Source organism: Ovis aries, chromosome 1 (assembly GCF_016772045.2).
Source record: "Ovis aries strain OAR_USU_Benz2616 breed Rambouillet chromosome 1, ARS-UI_Ramb_v3.0, whole genome shotgun sequence".
Taxonomy (NCBI): domain Eukaryota; kingdom Metazoa; phylum Chordata; class Mammalia; order Artiodactyla; family Bovidae; genus Ovis; species Ovis aries.
The window spans coordinates 11,146,376-11,160,340 of NC_056054.1; the positions used below are offsets into that span (position 1 = coordinate 11,146,376).

Below are 13,965 nucleotides of genomic sequence, written 5' to 3' on the forward strand. Positions count from 1 at the left end.
TAGTTTGCTGCATGTGCTTAAGTAGATATGTTTTAATGTATATCTGTGCCTATACATTGGGGCTTCCCTTATGGCTCAGCTGATAAAGAATCCACCTGCAGTGTGGGAGACTTGGGTTCGATCCCTGGGTTGGGAAGATCCCCTGGAGAAGGGAATGGCTTCCCACTCCAGTATTCTGGCCTGGAGAATTCCATGGAGAATTCCATGGGGTTGCAAAGAGTCGGACAGGACTGAGCGACTTTCACTCACCTACATGTTAACACATTTTAAAAACATGTTCTACCAAATTACATAGAGTATAATGTAAAAAAGCTAAAGAATTTTAGTACTGAACTCCAAAATAACTTTGATTTTGTACTATAGGCGAGGGCAAACCTTTTATTATATCGTTAAATTGTTTCAGCAATAAAACTGCCCTTCTCCCCAAAGGATCCTTCTTTCCTTTCAGAAAGGTGCTCAGGGCATATGTGGATATTTGCCTCTGTAAATTTTAAGACTTCAGAGTTGAAATTAGTATTATATTTGTGGGTTTATTTAATAACTCAAGAGAGCTATTTAATAGAGTAAATGTCAGGAAGGGGTCTCTGAACTTAGATTTCTTCAAGGATATTGGGAGTGGGGTGTGAAGTCTTGGGAAAGTGTTACCCTAGACTCATAGCTACTCTTGATTCTCTTTCCCTTTTTACTCAGGAGAGGATAATCTCCAGAGGAGAGCATAAAATAGTAAACACATTTGATATGTCACCTGAGCTCTTCTTTCCTGCACCTGTCCAGAGCACACAGTCAGGCCCAGTCCTTTGCCTATGACTCTTTATGAGCTGTGAGTTTCTTTCTTGGCTGATTTTTGGATCTTTTTAAAATTTTAGTCAGTTTGTTCAAGAATTTTCTGCATCTTGCCTTTAGTGACTGTTGAGAGCAGGGCTGTCTTGACTGGACTTCGTGGCAGTGGAGTTTCACTCTGACCTGGCACTATTAATTGAAATGTTGTGTCCAACTCTGTGCGACCCCATAGACGGCAGCCCACGAGGCTCCCCATCCCCTGGGATTCTGCAGGGAAGAACACTGGAGTGGGTTGCCATTTCCTTCTCCAAATTGAAATGTGAATGTCTGCTAAAGACTGTGAGAAATAAGCTCAGCTTCTAGTTTAGCTTCCCTGGTGGCTCAGATGGTACAGCGTCTGCCTACAATGTGGGAGACCTGGGTTCGATCCCTGGGTTGGGAAGATCCTCTGGAGAAGGAAATGGCAACCCATTCCAGTACCCTTGCCTGGAAAATCCCATGGACAGAGGAGTGTGGTAGACTACAGTCCGTGGGGTCGCAAAGAGTCAGACACGACTGAGCGACTTCACTTTCTTTCTTTCTAGTTTAGCAGTAGTTATTAGGACTGTGGTACATACTTAATTTTACTCTTGGATTGGAATGTTAATATTTGGTGAACTGACCTGTTATTATCCTGCTTGTGTGATAAAGAGAGTGGAGAAGGAAGAGGAAGTGTGAAACAAGCCTGTTCCTTAGCACATACTGAGTGTCCACTCTGTGGCTAAGTGCTGTGCATGAAAGGGAGAACAAAATCAGACATGATCTCTGACCAGTTAATCTTGTAGCCTCTTTGGTTTGCTGTCCTGAATTGTTAAACTTAATTGGTTAGCAACAGTACCAAATGTAGAGCCATCTATCTGGAAAAGTTCTGTCCTCTAGTGAGAGCAGAGATAGCAGTTCCTGGGACAAGGGACAGGGAATGGAGGCCCATATGGGGTCAGTCTGTTCTATTAAGTTATGTTAGAGATCCATAAATAGGATAAAGACTAATTTTAAGGCCTATTGTAAAAGCAGGTATTACGTGGTAACTGTTGAAAATCAGTGTAATACAGTAGCATAAAGGACCAAAACCACTTCTTCATCTCAATAAATACAGTACAAACATGAAAAAAAAATCCAACAGTTTTTCATAATAAAAATATTTAACAAACTAGGAATAAAAGGAACTTCCTCAATCCAATAATAGACATCTGTGAGATATCATTGTACTTAAAGGTGAAAAGAAGACAGTGTTTTTGCCCTAAGTTCAGGAATAAGAGAAGAATGTCCACTTCATTTCTGTTCAGCATTGTACTGAAGGTTCTAACCAGGGCAATTAGGCATTAAAATGAAATAAAAGTCATCTAACTCAGCAGGGGAAGAAGTAAAACTATCTCTTTTGCAGATGATATGATCTTACGTAGAAAATCTTAAGGAATCCATTGAAAACTAGTAGAACTAATACATGAATTCAGTAATGTTAAAGGATACAAGATGAGTATACAAAAATGAATTGTATTTCTATACACTAATGACTGCGTCCCTAGTGGCTCAGATGATAAAAGTATCCAACTGCAATGAGAGAGATCTGGGTTCGATCCCTGGGTTGGGAAGATTCCCTGGATGAGGGCATGGTAACCCACTCCAGGATTCTTGCCTGGAGAATCCCCATGGTCAGAGGAGCCTGGCAGACTACAGTCCATGTGGTCATAAAGAGCTGGACATGACTGAGGGACTAAGCATACACAGTGATGAACAATCAGAATGAAATAGAAAAACAGTTCATTTCCAGGAGCATCAAAAAGAGTAAAATTCTTAGGGATGAATTTAACAAAATGAGCACAAAATTTGTACTCTGAAAAAAACTACAAACCCTGTAGAAAGACATCCTGCCTTCACAAGTTGGAAGACTTAATGTTGTGAAGATGACAGTTCTCTCCAAACTGATCTACAGATTCAAAACAATCGTTGACAAAAATCTCAGCTGTTTGGTTTTTTTTTTTTTTTTTGCAGAAATTGATGTGCTTATGCTAAAATTTATCTGAAAATGTAAGGGATTCAGAATAGCCAAAATTCTCTGAGCAGGAGGAGGTTGGAAAACCTGTGCTTTTCCGATTTCAGAATATCTACAAAGCTACATTAATCAAGACTGGCATAAAGATAGACATATGGGTCAGTGGAATAAAATTGAAGGTACAGAAATAAACCCTCACATTTATGGTGAATTGATTTTTGAGAGATGGCCAGTACATTGCAGTAGGATAAGACTAGTCTCTTCAACAAATAGTACTAAGACATCTGGATATCCATATACAAAAAAGTGAGATGGGATCCTTACCTCACACTGTAACAAAATTTAAATCAGAATGGATTATGGACTTAAATGGAAGAGCTAATACTATAAAACTCTTTGAAGAAAACCTAGGATTAAATCTTTGTGACCTTGGGCAAACCATTCTTAAATATGACACCAAAAGCACGAGGAACAAAAGGGCAAATGAGATAAATTGGACTTTAGAGAGAACCAAACAAAAGCTCTTTTCTTTAAAGGTCTGTGTCAAGAAAATGGAAGGACAGCCTACAAATTGGGAGAAACTTTTTGCAAAGTATATGTCCAATATACCTGTTCCATAATTTGGGATTCCCAGGTGACGCCAATGGTAAAGAACTTGCCTGCCAATGCAGGAGACGTAAAAGACACGGGTTTGATCCCTGGGTTGGGAAGATCCCCTGGAGGAGGGCATGCAACCCTCTCCAGTATTCTTGCCTGGAGAATCCCATGGACAGAGGAGCTTGGCAGGCTGCAGTCCGTAGGGTCACACAGAGTTGGACTCAACTGAAGCAACTTAGCATGCACGCATGCATCCATAACTTATGAAGTCTTATAGCTCAATAATGAAAAGACAGTGTTGGAGAGAGATTGGAACCCTCATACACTGCTGATGGGAAAGTAAAGTGGTGTAGCTGCTTTGGAATGTTTCTTATTATTAGTCTCTTGTTACATGAAGCTCTTTGTTCTCTACAGCTGGCTGTGGCTTTCCTAGTTTGGACTTTCTAAAGTCATCCACAGCAGAAACATTTCTGCTATCTTGGGCAGACATGTTTCAGGCAGAGCCTGTTTCTATTTTTTGCATGTGAGTTAGCAGATAGGGGTGGAGGAAGAGAACTGTTGGCTGTTTTAGTTAAGCATTTCAGTTTTGCTGGTTTATGAACCAGATATTTTAAGAGATAATTATGTTTCAGAAACAGAGTTTTGTTATTTTTAAGCTGATCAGTTTCACAAAAAGCTGATTGATGGAGTACAACATGCGGGTAGCCTGTGTGCTAATGGTGAATCACTAGCACAATGTTAGAAAGATGTGTGTTTGAATTTTGGACTTAACTAGCTGTAGAACTTTGGGGGCAAGTTACCTAACTGCATAAATCCTGGTTTGCTCTTCAGTAAAACAGGTACAGAATGTAAGATTAATGAGTTTTGTGTATATAAAGTGAGGTAATGCTGAAGGTTCATGGCTCCTTGGCTTGGCACAGGTGTTATTGATAAAGTGCCAGGGAATCAATTTCTGATGGATATGTATTTATTAGGAAAGCCAGTATTTGCCTAGGGTGTTTTCTGGTAGGCAGGTCCATCCAGAGACCAAACTTCAAGTTAGAAGGATCTTTGATGAGCATACTCCAAATAGAGCAAGAGAAGCTGCTGCTACTGCTGCTGCTGAGTCGCTTCATTTGTGTCCGACTCTGTACAACCCCATAGACGGCAGCCCACGAAGCTCCCCAGACAGTCCTAAATAGCAAGTCCATCAAATCAGAGTAGCTGAATTGTCCTGCTTGAGTAAGTGATGAGTCCAGGTTGTTCAGGATAATTCCAGTATAAAATACTTCCCCCTATTGTCAACACAGGTATCCTGGAAACCTTAAATTGCTAGATAACAAATAAATGTCACCCCCCTGCCCCCAACCTGGCGGCTTCCTGGGTGGCTTAGTGGTAAAGGATCTGCCTGCCAATGCAGGAGATGAGGGTTTGATCCCTGGATCAAGAAGATCCCCCTGAAGAAGGAAATGGCAGTCCACTCCAGTATTATTGCCTGGATAATCCCCTGGACAGAGGGCCTGGTGGGCTACAGGTCTAAAGAGTTGGACATGACTGGGCAGTTGAGCACTCACATATACACCCCCAACCCCCAGAGCAGGACAAAAATCTCTTTTGGTCTGTAGACTGTACGCTAACTTCTAGGTTTGAACTCTATGGTCCCCCGACTTTTAGATAGATTTTTTTCTTTGAATTATTACTATGGGGACTTCCCTGGTGGTCCATTGGTTAGGATTATGCACTGTCTCTGCTGAGGGCCTGGGTTCAGTCCCTAGGTGGGGAACTAAGATCCCATGAGCTGCATGGCTTGGCCTAAACGTATGTATGTATGGTATGGGTCATTAAAGCATCGCCTTCCTTTCTCTGAACTATAAGAAGATGCAGATTCCCATGTTTCAGTTTCCCATCCATATTCACTCATTACTAAAAACTTCTTTTTTTATAAACTCATGTCATAGTATGTATCTTACGGAGTTTTACATCTTAAAATTAGAGACTTACCTTAAAGGGATTCTAGGTCTTATGCCAAGAATTTTGCATTTCTATTTGGAAAGCTATTTCTTGGAAAGATTTCCATAGGTGATTGTTTTTATCCATTGTTTTGACTGTTGGTTTACTTTTAGAGGATGGCGCTTATTGATTCTGTCCTGAAATTCTCTAGGCTTAGGTCTTATTTGTGTCCTGTGACCTAAATTAACCAGATTAAAGTAAATGTTCCTTTGTAACACTCCTTTCTTGAGTTAGTTGTGAGTCCTTGGAGTGATAATTTGTGATGTAAGTTTCACGATACTAATACATTCTCATAACTTAAAATGAGAGGCAACTGTGTGTGCTTAATTGCTGTAGGGAAAGCAGGTGGTGCTAGAAAAGGTTGGTGTTCATCAGAATACCAGTACTTTGTTTGATTTTAGATTGGTTGTAATGTGGATACTGAAGTGAGAGATGAGATGAGAAATGCTGTGAATATGCTCTTTAAGCTACACAAGATTCTCGATTAAATGGAATATGCTGTGAGGTAGTAAGTTTGATATTGATGAAAATGAGAGAATGGGAAAAAGTGGTTTGCCCAGCAAAGGCCTGTACAGACATTAAGTACGGCAATGGAGTTGTTGAAAACAGATGCAGATATTCAGACAGCAATCTGTTAACCATGTACATTAGTTCCCTGGCCCAACACAATTCCTACATCCTTTCATGGGTTCAGAGAGCTTTAAAGGACTTAGTTCTGAATTGGTTTTACATACTAGGAAGGCTACAGGTCTGTTTTATGTTCCTGTTTTGTTTTCAGGTTATAGTATGTTTGCCTTCCATTTTTATTTGCTTGATTAGTAGTAAATCTTTCTGTGAAAGAAAATAAGCAGTTAAATCTTTTCTAAGAAGGATCTTTTGGAATATAAACCTAGTATTTATGGATTGAAGAATAGTTGCATGGTTTATATGTAGCTTGACCGCTTAGGGCTGCGAAGGTTGAAGCTCTGGGGTGGCCGGCCTGTTGAGAGGTTATATTTGGCACTGCTTAGTATTAGGAACTCAGTCTCCTGCCCAGTGAAACCTATCCACAGTGTTCCAAACATGGGGCAAACAGTATTAAATACTCCCAGGATGTTCCTTCTGGTGAATTCAGCAGACATTTACCATGTGCCAAGCACAGTGCTGGCATAATTACTAGGGACAGTTAAGAAGAAACTTAACAATCCAGCATGAGGAGGGGGAAGGAATAATTGAATTCTTTCTTATCTGTGAGAGTCTTTAATGTAGAGAAGCTTTCTTTGGCCCTTGCTGTCAATATTAGTCTTTTTGCTTGGAGGTAAAAAATAGAATCTTCATTAAAAAAATTTTTTTTATTTGGCAGTGCTGGGTCTTAGTTGCGGCATATGAGTTGTAGTCTCTGACTAGGGATCAAACCCAGGTCCCCTGCATTGCGAGCATGGAATCTTAGCCACTGGACCATTAGGGAAGTCTCAAAATCTGTGTTTTTAATGATATAGAAGCCATGTAATTATATACCTTAAGACTTTTGCTTTAAGTGAAATGTATCTGTTCTTCCAAAGACAAGTGGTTTGGTGGTGAATGCTTGTGTTTCAAAAAGAGTGACGGGTCTGGAAACTGTCCTCTCAGGTGGCTCTGCAAAACAGTTTAAAAGATAAACCTTTGCTCCAAGTGACAGGATTGTATCTGAAATGATTTCAGAAGGCTGTTTGAATTCTGCACCTGGGTTTTAAATTGAAAAGAGGGGGGCATAGAACAACAGTAGTGTCAGTACAAGATGGAGGAGGAGGACATTTTGCAGCTGAGGAGGGTTTATGAGAAAGAACTTGAGGGCCCTAGTGACTCATCTCACTCTGAATCAGCATGTGGTGTGGCTGCCAGAATGAGCAGTTTTAGGATGCATTAATAGTGTCTGAATAGTTTTCAGTATCCCAATGAAGGAGGACAAACTGTACTTGATTCCGTGGCAAATAGGGTGATGATGTGGATAGGAAACCTCGTCATCTGAAGGCTCTTGGAAAGTTCGAGGATATTTGGATCATACCAGCCCTTAACTTAGGAGTTTAGGAACTGTGTCCCATGTTTCTGCCTGCTAGTGTGCTGATCACTACTTGTTCAGTAGTTGGATTCTTTTATATTGCTGGTGTGGGAACGTGGCTGTCTTACTGTAAATGAAACTACATGTTAAAGAAGAGTAGGCATTGCTGAAGAAACAAAATCTCCTTTGGAAGAAGTTTTAATTTGAACAGAAACCAAATGCTTAGTGCTTGTAACATGTAAAAAGTGCTAAGTTGTTTTCCAGGGTGGTATTTGTCTGTCTCACTCTCCATAATATTTTTAGAGCATAGACATGGAAGAAATGTTAGAAATGGAAAAACCTATGTGTAATGGCAGTGACATTTAAAAAGTCTTAAAAATTAAAACTGAGAGTTGTTTTGAATGAATTTTAGTAATTTGATCACATAGCTTTAGATATGGTTGTCCCTGCCTTACACTAAAATATTTGTGTTTTATATCTGTTTGTGTATATCAAGAGAAAAGACTTCTCAATCTTTTGGATCTTTCCCTTTTTTATGTGACTTGTTCTTTCATAGTCTTCAGGTGACAGCTTAGCTGCTGTCTCTGGACCGTCCTACCTGAATAAGTCACTCTGCGTGTGTGCTCAGTTAACGGTAGACTCTCTGCAACCCTGTAGACTGTAGCTCGCCAAGCTCCTCTGTCCATGAAATTTTCCCCAAGAATACTGCAGTAGATTGCCATATCCTACTCTAGGGGACCTTCCCGACCCAGGGGTTGAACCTGAGTCTCTTGCTACCACACTTTATAAATTTGCCCATATTTATGCTTTTTTTTGCCACCTTCCTAGTACTTGCCAGAATTACGTTTTTGCTTGCTCACTTGTTTATTGTCTATCTGCAACTTTAGATTATAAGTTCCATGGAGGCAAAGACCAAGTCTGTTTTAATTTATCATTGTCCACTTTCAAGAGTTCTCGTGAATGAGTTAAGGTATTCATTTGATCTGTTTCCAGCTCTGGTTTTGTATCATGCAGAGTTATTCCTCTTAACTCTCAGGGGTAGTGGTGTTTTAACTTCAGCTCACATTAAAAGAGTTCTGAAAGTGAAGGTAGTGTCACAATAAATGACTCTTGAATATACTTGTCAACTCTAGTAAGTTTAATATATATGAAACTGTTAAATTTGGCTCTGTTTGTATTTAAGTGGCAACTTTCTTTTCCTGTTAATGAAAATGTCTTAATTTTCCAGTGTCTGGGAGTGGAAATGAATATTTCTTGCTTTACTAACGTGTTCCCCCATCTCCTTTTTTCTTTCTTTCTTTTTTAATTTTTGTTTTTGGCCACGTAGCACGGCTTGCAGGATCTTAGTTCCGTGACCAGTGATTGAACCTGCACTCTTAGCAGTGAAAGTACAGAGTCCTAACCACTGGATCACCAGGGAATTCCCTCCCTTTTCTTTTAAAGTCTGGTATTGTCCACCTGTTGTGTAAATGTGAGCTAAAAGGATTTTTATTTCTAGCCTAAGCTAAAATTGGAAATTGGACAGAGAAGTTACTAGGCAAAGATTTCCCTAGACTTGTAACAGAAAAAAGCCATTGAGCAGGAATGAACCCAAAGAATCCCAAAATATACTGAAGGCCAAGCAAAAAAACAATGTGTTTTCAATATTCAGTTTCTATAAGTTGCTTATTTACACCTCCACCCTATATCCCCAAATAACTCATCCTTCCACCTTGGCTTTGTACAGTGACACTACTGGCGAAAATTGGCTCCAAACTGAACATCTTTGACCTTGCTAGAGCATGTAACAGTTTGATCCTTTTGGCAGGATCTAGATGTAGGCCTTTGGTATCCTCATTTAGCAATCTCTTACTCATCACCCTTTGTCTTTGGCTTCCTAGACGTTTCTCAGTCCTCTTCTAAATCATGTCTTTTGAGATTATTATGGTTATAATCCCTATGAACTAGAGCTGTAGAAGCTTCCTGGACTTCTTTGCCTTTCTAAAAGTTCTTAAAATTCAAATCTAAAACTTGAATATAGTAATTATAAATAAACAAATACTGCCTTTCAGTTTGTCTGTGTCTTGCTATCTTTACCAGATCCTGAACTCCGTAGGAGTGGAGACTTGGAATCATGTATTCGTCCCACAAGTCTCTGGCAAGACAGTATAATACAATGGTAGTTAAAGAACACTAGTTTGGAGCCAGCTCACCTGGGTTCAAATCCCAGCCGTGCCACTTACAGCTGTGTGCCTTGGGCAAGTTAGTTACCTTCTTTTATGTGCTCAGTATCCTCATCTGTAAAAACGGATGTAATGATACTCTCCTTGAGGATAAGTTAATAAAAATATTGTTTTAAGTGTCTGCTGTTCTGGGCATTGAGGATCCATCAGTAAATAAGAGATTTATGCCAGTGGGAGCTTGCATTCTACTTGGGTACAGATGGAAAGCAAAGTAAACAAGTGCAGAGTAAATAAGTTTCAAGTCCTAGATTGAATGCTCTGAAGAACAAAACAAGATATTGGACTATACCTTGGAAAATGGCTTTTGATTGGGTGGCCAGGGCAGGCCTCTGGATAGATAGCTTTTGAGCGGGGATCTGAATAACAAAAAATCTGAGAGAGAAGGCTGAGATGTTCATCAGTTATTATTTTCCCTTCACATAAAGAATCTTTTGTTAAGCAGTGAGGTGTGACAGAATTAGGTCCTGTAGTTCTTACCTGGTTTGGCTATTAACTAGCTTTATGATCTTTGAAAAAAAGCAAAGACAATTTTGTGTGTTTTTCATGGGAAGGTGACCCCGAAAGAAGGTTGGCTGTTGAAGGTGGTGACAGGCTAAAAGAAAGTTAATGGTTCTTCTCCTGTAAATTGCTTTATTCCTGTGTTTATGGATTAATGTCCTGTATTTTACACGGTGTACTACATCCTGTTGTGGCATTACAGTATTTGAGAATAGTCTCTTACATTTTAAACCTTTTCCTTTGAATTAAATATTAAGGATATGCCTCATGGCTTCAAGGTCCAGGAAGTAGGGAAATAATAAGAATTAGCCATTGGTACACCCGTGTCCCCTCCATCCTGAACCTCCTTCCCATCTCCCTCCCCCCCCACCCTTCTAGAAGATTATCACTGAGTCCCTGTTTGAGTTCCATGAGTCATATAGCAGATTACCATTGGCTATCTATTCTACATATGGTATTATAAATTTCCATGTTACTCCATACATCTCACCCTCTCCCTCCTCTCTAAAGCAGTCATTTCATCTTTTTTGTTTCTAAGTGTTCACAGAAATTTGGGTTTGCAAAGAGGCTCACTCATTTGTTTGATTCTTAGGTATAATTGAAAAGTGACCCTTTCTTCAGAGATGTCAAAAACAAACAAATCTAAGTCTGGATCTCGCTCTTCTCGATCAAGATCTGCATCAAGATCTCGTTCTCGTTCGTTTTCGAAGTCTCGATCCCGAAGTCGCTCTGTCTCTCGTTCAAGGAAGCGCAGGCTGAGGTAAGGGGGTATGACTGTATAATGAGATCATCATTGGTTTGTCCGTGCGAGTCTCTGAAGATCTTCTGTTAGACTCTTTCTGTGAGTGTCAAGTGGAGGTAGGGCATTAGTTTGAGGTGAAATGTTGGGCTGTAAGATATTCCAGGTCTCTTCAAACACTACAACTCTAAATCAGCTTTGATTGCCATGCTGTTTGCCTAATTCCTTTTCTTTCCTGCCAGCAGATACTGTTTTTCCTCTACTTTGAAAGAAAGAATATTTTTTTAAAGCTACTTGCTTCACATCTCTGTACCAGATTGTTTTCCACTGAAGTATTTTTGGAGGCTTGGGCCAAAGTTTAGTTGCATCATTAGCAAAGAAAAGATAGCTAAGAAGAGTAATAGTATAATCAACATTGCAAGAAAAAGAAAGCATAACCCACTAAAATAAACCTTAAAAAAAGAATCAGTAGTCACTTACATACACCTGATATGCCACTTACTAACAAGCTGCATCTATTTAGTAAAACTCATCTTAAAACTACCTAAAAGTCACTATTGTAGGCATCATTTTGCCTAAATGTGCAAATACTTCTTTTGAATTTATCACCAATATACTTTAATTAATTTCTACACCTTTAGTTGGATTATTTCCTTATTTCAGCTGTGTCTTGGAATAGGGTGCCAAACTTCCAGCATCTTTTTTTTCTTTTTAATTTAAATTTACTTATTTTAATTGAAGGCTAATTACTTTACAGTATTGTATTGGTTCTGCCACACATCAACATGAATCCTCTACGGGCTATTTTTCATTCTTTAAAACTTAATTTTATTTTGTGAGTGGGTAAGAACCTTTTAATAAATGTAAGTTTCTATATGTGTGTTAGAGAAATATTGATCATTTAAATATTTAAACACCAAAATCATTCTTTTTGTCAGAGTTGCAATAGGCAAGGACATGATTCTCAGTGTTCCCACTTGGAGCCCCTGCTGATTATTTTAGGTGAATGTCCTCAGATTGGTAGGATTCTCCCCTACCCTCACCTTCCCAACGAGAACAAGTTAATTCTTAAATGGAATCTCTGAGAAGCCTTTTTGAAAATTAATTTCAGAGTAGAGATTGAACAAAAAGTAGGTGTGCAAACGTGATGACTTCCATATAGTGTAGAGTAGGAAGTTTCAAACTCTGGGTCTCTCCTTCAAAAGAAACCCTCCATTAAAAAAATAATAATAACATTATGTTTTGAGGGTCACCAGTCTTAGCTTTGGAGAAGGCAATGGCACCCCACTCCAGTACTCTTGCCTGGAAAATCCCATGGACGGAGGAGCCTGGTAGGCTGCAGTCCATGGGTTGCTAAGAGTCTGACACGACTGAGCGACTTCACTTTCACTTTTTACTTTTATGCATTGGAGAAGGAAATGGCAACCTATTCCAGTGTTCTTGCCTGGAGAATCCCAGGGACAGGGGAGCCTGGTGGGCTGCCATCTCTGGGGTCACACAGAGTCGGATACGACTGAAGTGACTTAGCAGCAGCAGCAGCAGCAGTAGTCTTAGCTTTGTTTTTCTCTCCCATATTTCTTGGGCACATACTTTTATTATATCAGGCTTTGTGCTAGATAGAGTGTCTGTTGCCTAATTGTGTTAGAATCTCTAAAAGTAAAGTTCCATCGCATTTTCTTACACTGCCCCCCTACCCCCCAAGAAAGAGGGAAAATCCACTGAATATATTTACCTCAGGAAGTTGCTAACAAGGCCATAAGACTAAGCAGGGACTGCTAGTGAACTCCACCTTACACCCAGATTCTTTTGATCTGGACTGTTTAACTCAGTTTTAGCTCATTTGGTTCTACAGGTAATTTTAAAAGTTAATTTAATAAATGGAGACTAAGTAATTGGTCCAAAAAGAAGAGTCTGTACAACTGAAACTGAGAGAAAGAATTGAACTGACATAAACCAAAATGAAGAATGCTCACCAACTCTGCAGTATTGGTGATAACTGGTTTTCTGGACAGATCGCATCTCCTTATTGCACATATCATTTGGCATGGCCATCAACTTGGTAAATGAGGGAAAGATATCTTAGGCAGGCAGTATGTTTTGGGGTAGGTCTGGAGTCACTCTATGTGCTGTCTTAATGCCTGGAAGATTATTTTGGAGGAATATCTTTACTAGAAAAATGTTTTTATATTTAATTCTAGTCTGACTTCTCTGTTTTTTAGAAACAGATAAATTTGCCACTGGATGTTCAGTTTTTATTTCTGGCTTATCTGTTTCATGTTTTTCTTTTGTTTCCCCTCTCCTATAAGGAAAGTATACTATCCAGAGAGTTTGAGAAACCATGTCTTTAATTTAACTTAACTGCTGAGTTCTACAGAACTGGAGAAAATTGGTTGTTTCCTTATATTTCACAGACTGTATCCTTTTAAGTGACTTCTAAATAACTTCATTTGCAATCTGCAGAGACTCATGTTCCTGCATCTGTGCAGTGACTGCGGGTTTTGGATGCAGTGTGCCGCAGGGCCCTCACTAATAATTGGTGACAGAAGCAGCAGTAGCCTGTGAGGATGGGAGCATGAATTAAACCCTCCTCAGTGCTGGTGGTCATCACCTACCTCAAGTATAGCCTTAAATCGGGTCATATTCAGTTTCATAGCCGCGTCTGCTTCTCCCTTCTTCTTTCTTGTATTGTTACTGTTTTCGAATGAAAAGTGTGAAAGGTAAGTTTTGTTTTGTTTTGTTTTGTTTTTAATCATACTTAAATAGCAACCATTAACAGCCAGCAATTTGCTGCATCTTTACCAGGTCTTGTTCTTGGGGTAGATAAAGAACCTGAACACAATGGGTAGTGGAAAACCAATCCTATTTTATCTTCCAAGTTTCTTTCTAAACATAACATTTTATTTAGTTGTTAAAACCTGTCACATTACTAGTTGTTAAAACCTGTCACATTGCTAAGTGGAGTTATTTATAAAACTTACAAGCAAACAGATAAAAAGGTATGGTTCCAATTAGGTCTGATATTGGAAGGCCTGCTTATGAACTGAAGGGTTTTTATTCTGTATATAAAGAAAATTTGGGGGGAGTTTTCTAT

General features: G+C 39.3%; 1 protein-coding gene across 25 annotated transcripts in view; it reads left to right on the forward strand.

Moving 5' to 3' along the window:
* The window catches only part of THRAP3 (thyroid hormone receptor associated protein 3), an 81,905-nt gene that overhangs the window by 51,733 nt on the left and 16,207 nt on the right, over positions 1-13,965 (forward strand). For all 25 annotated transcript variants that reach the window (XM_042245549.2, XM_060419660.1, XM_060393348.1 and 22 more), the window contains one exon: positions 10,728-10,895. In XM_042245549.2, coding sequence (XP_042101483.1) covers positions 10,759-10,895 — 137 coding nt within the window. In that variant the 5' untranslated portion in view covers positions 10,728-10,758. The remainder of the gene's footprint in view (positions 1-10,727; positions 10,896-13,965) is intronic.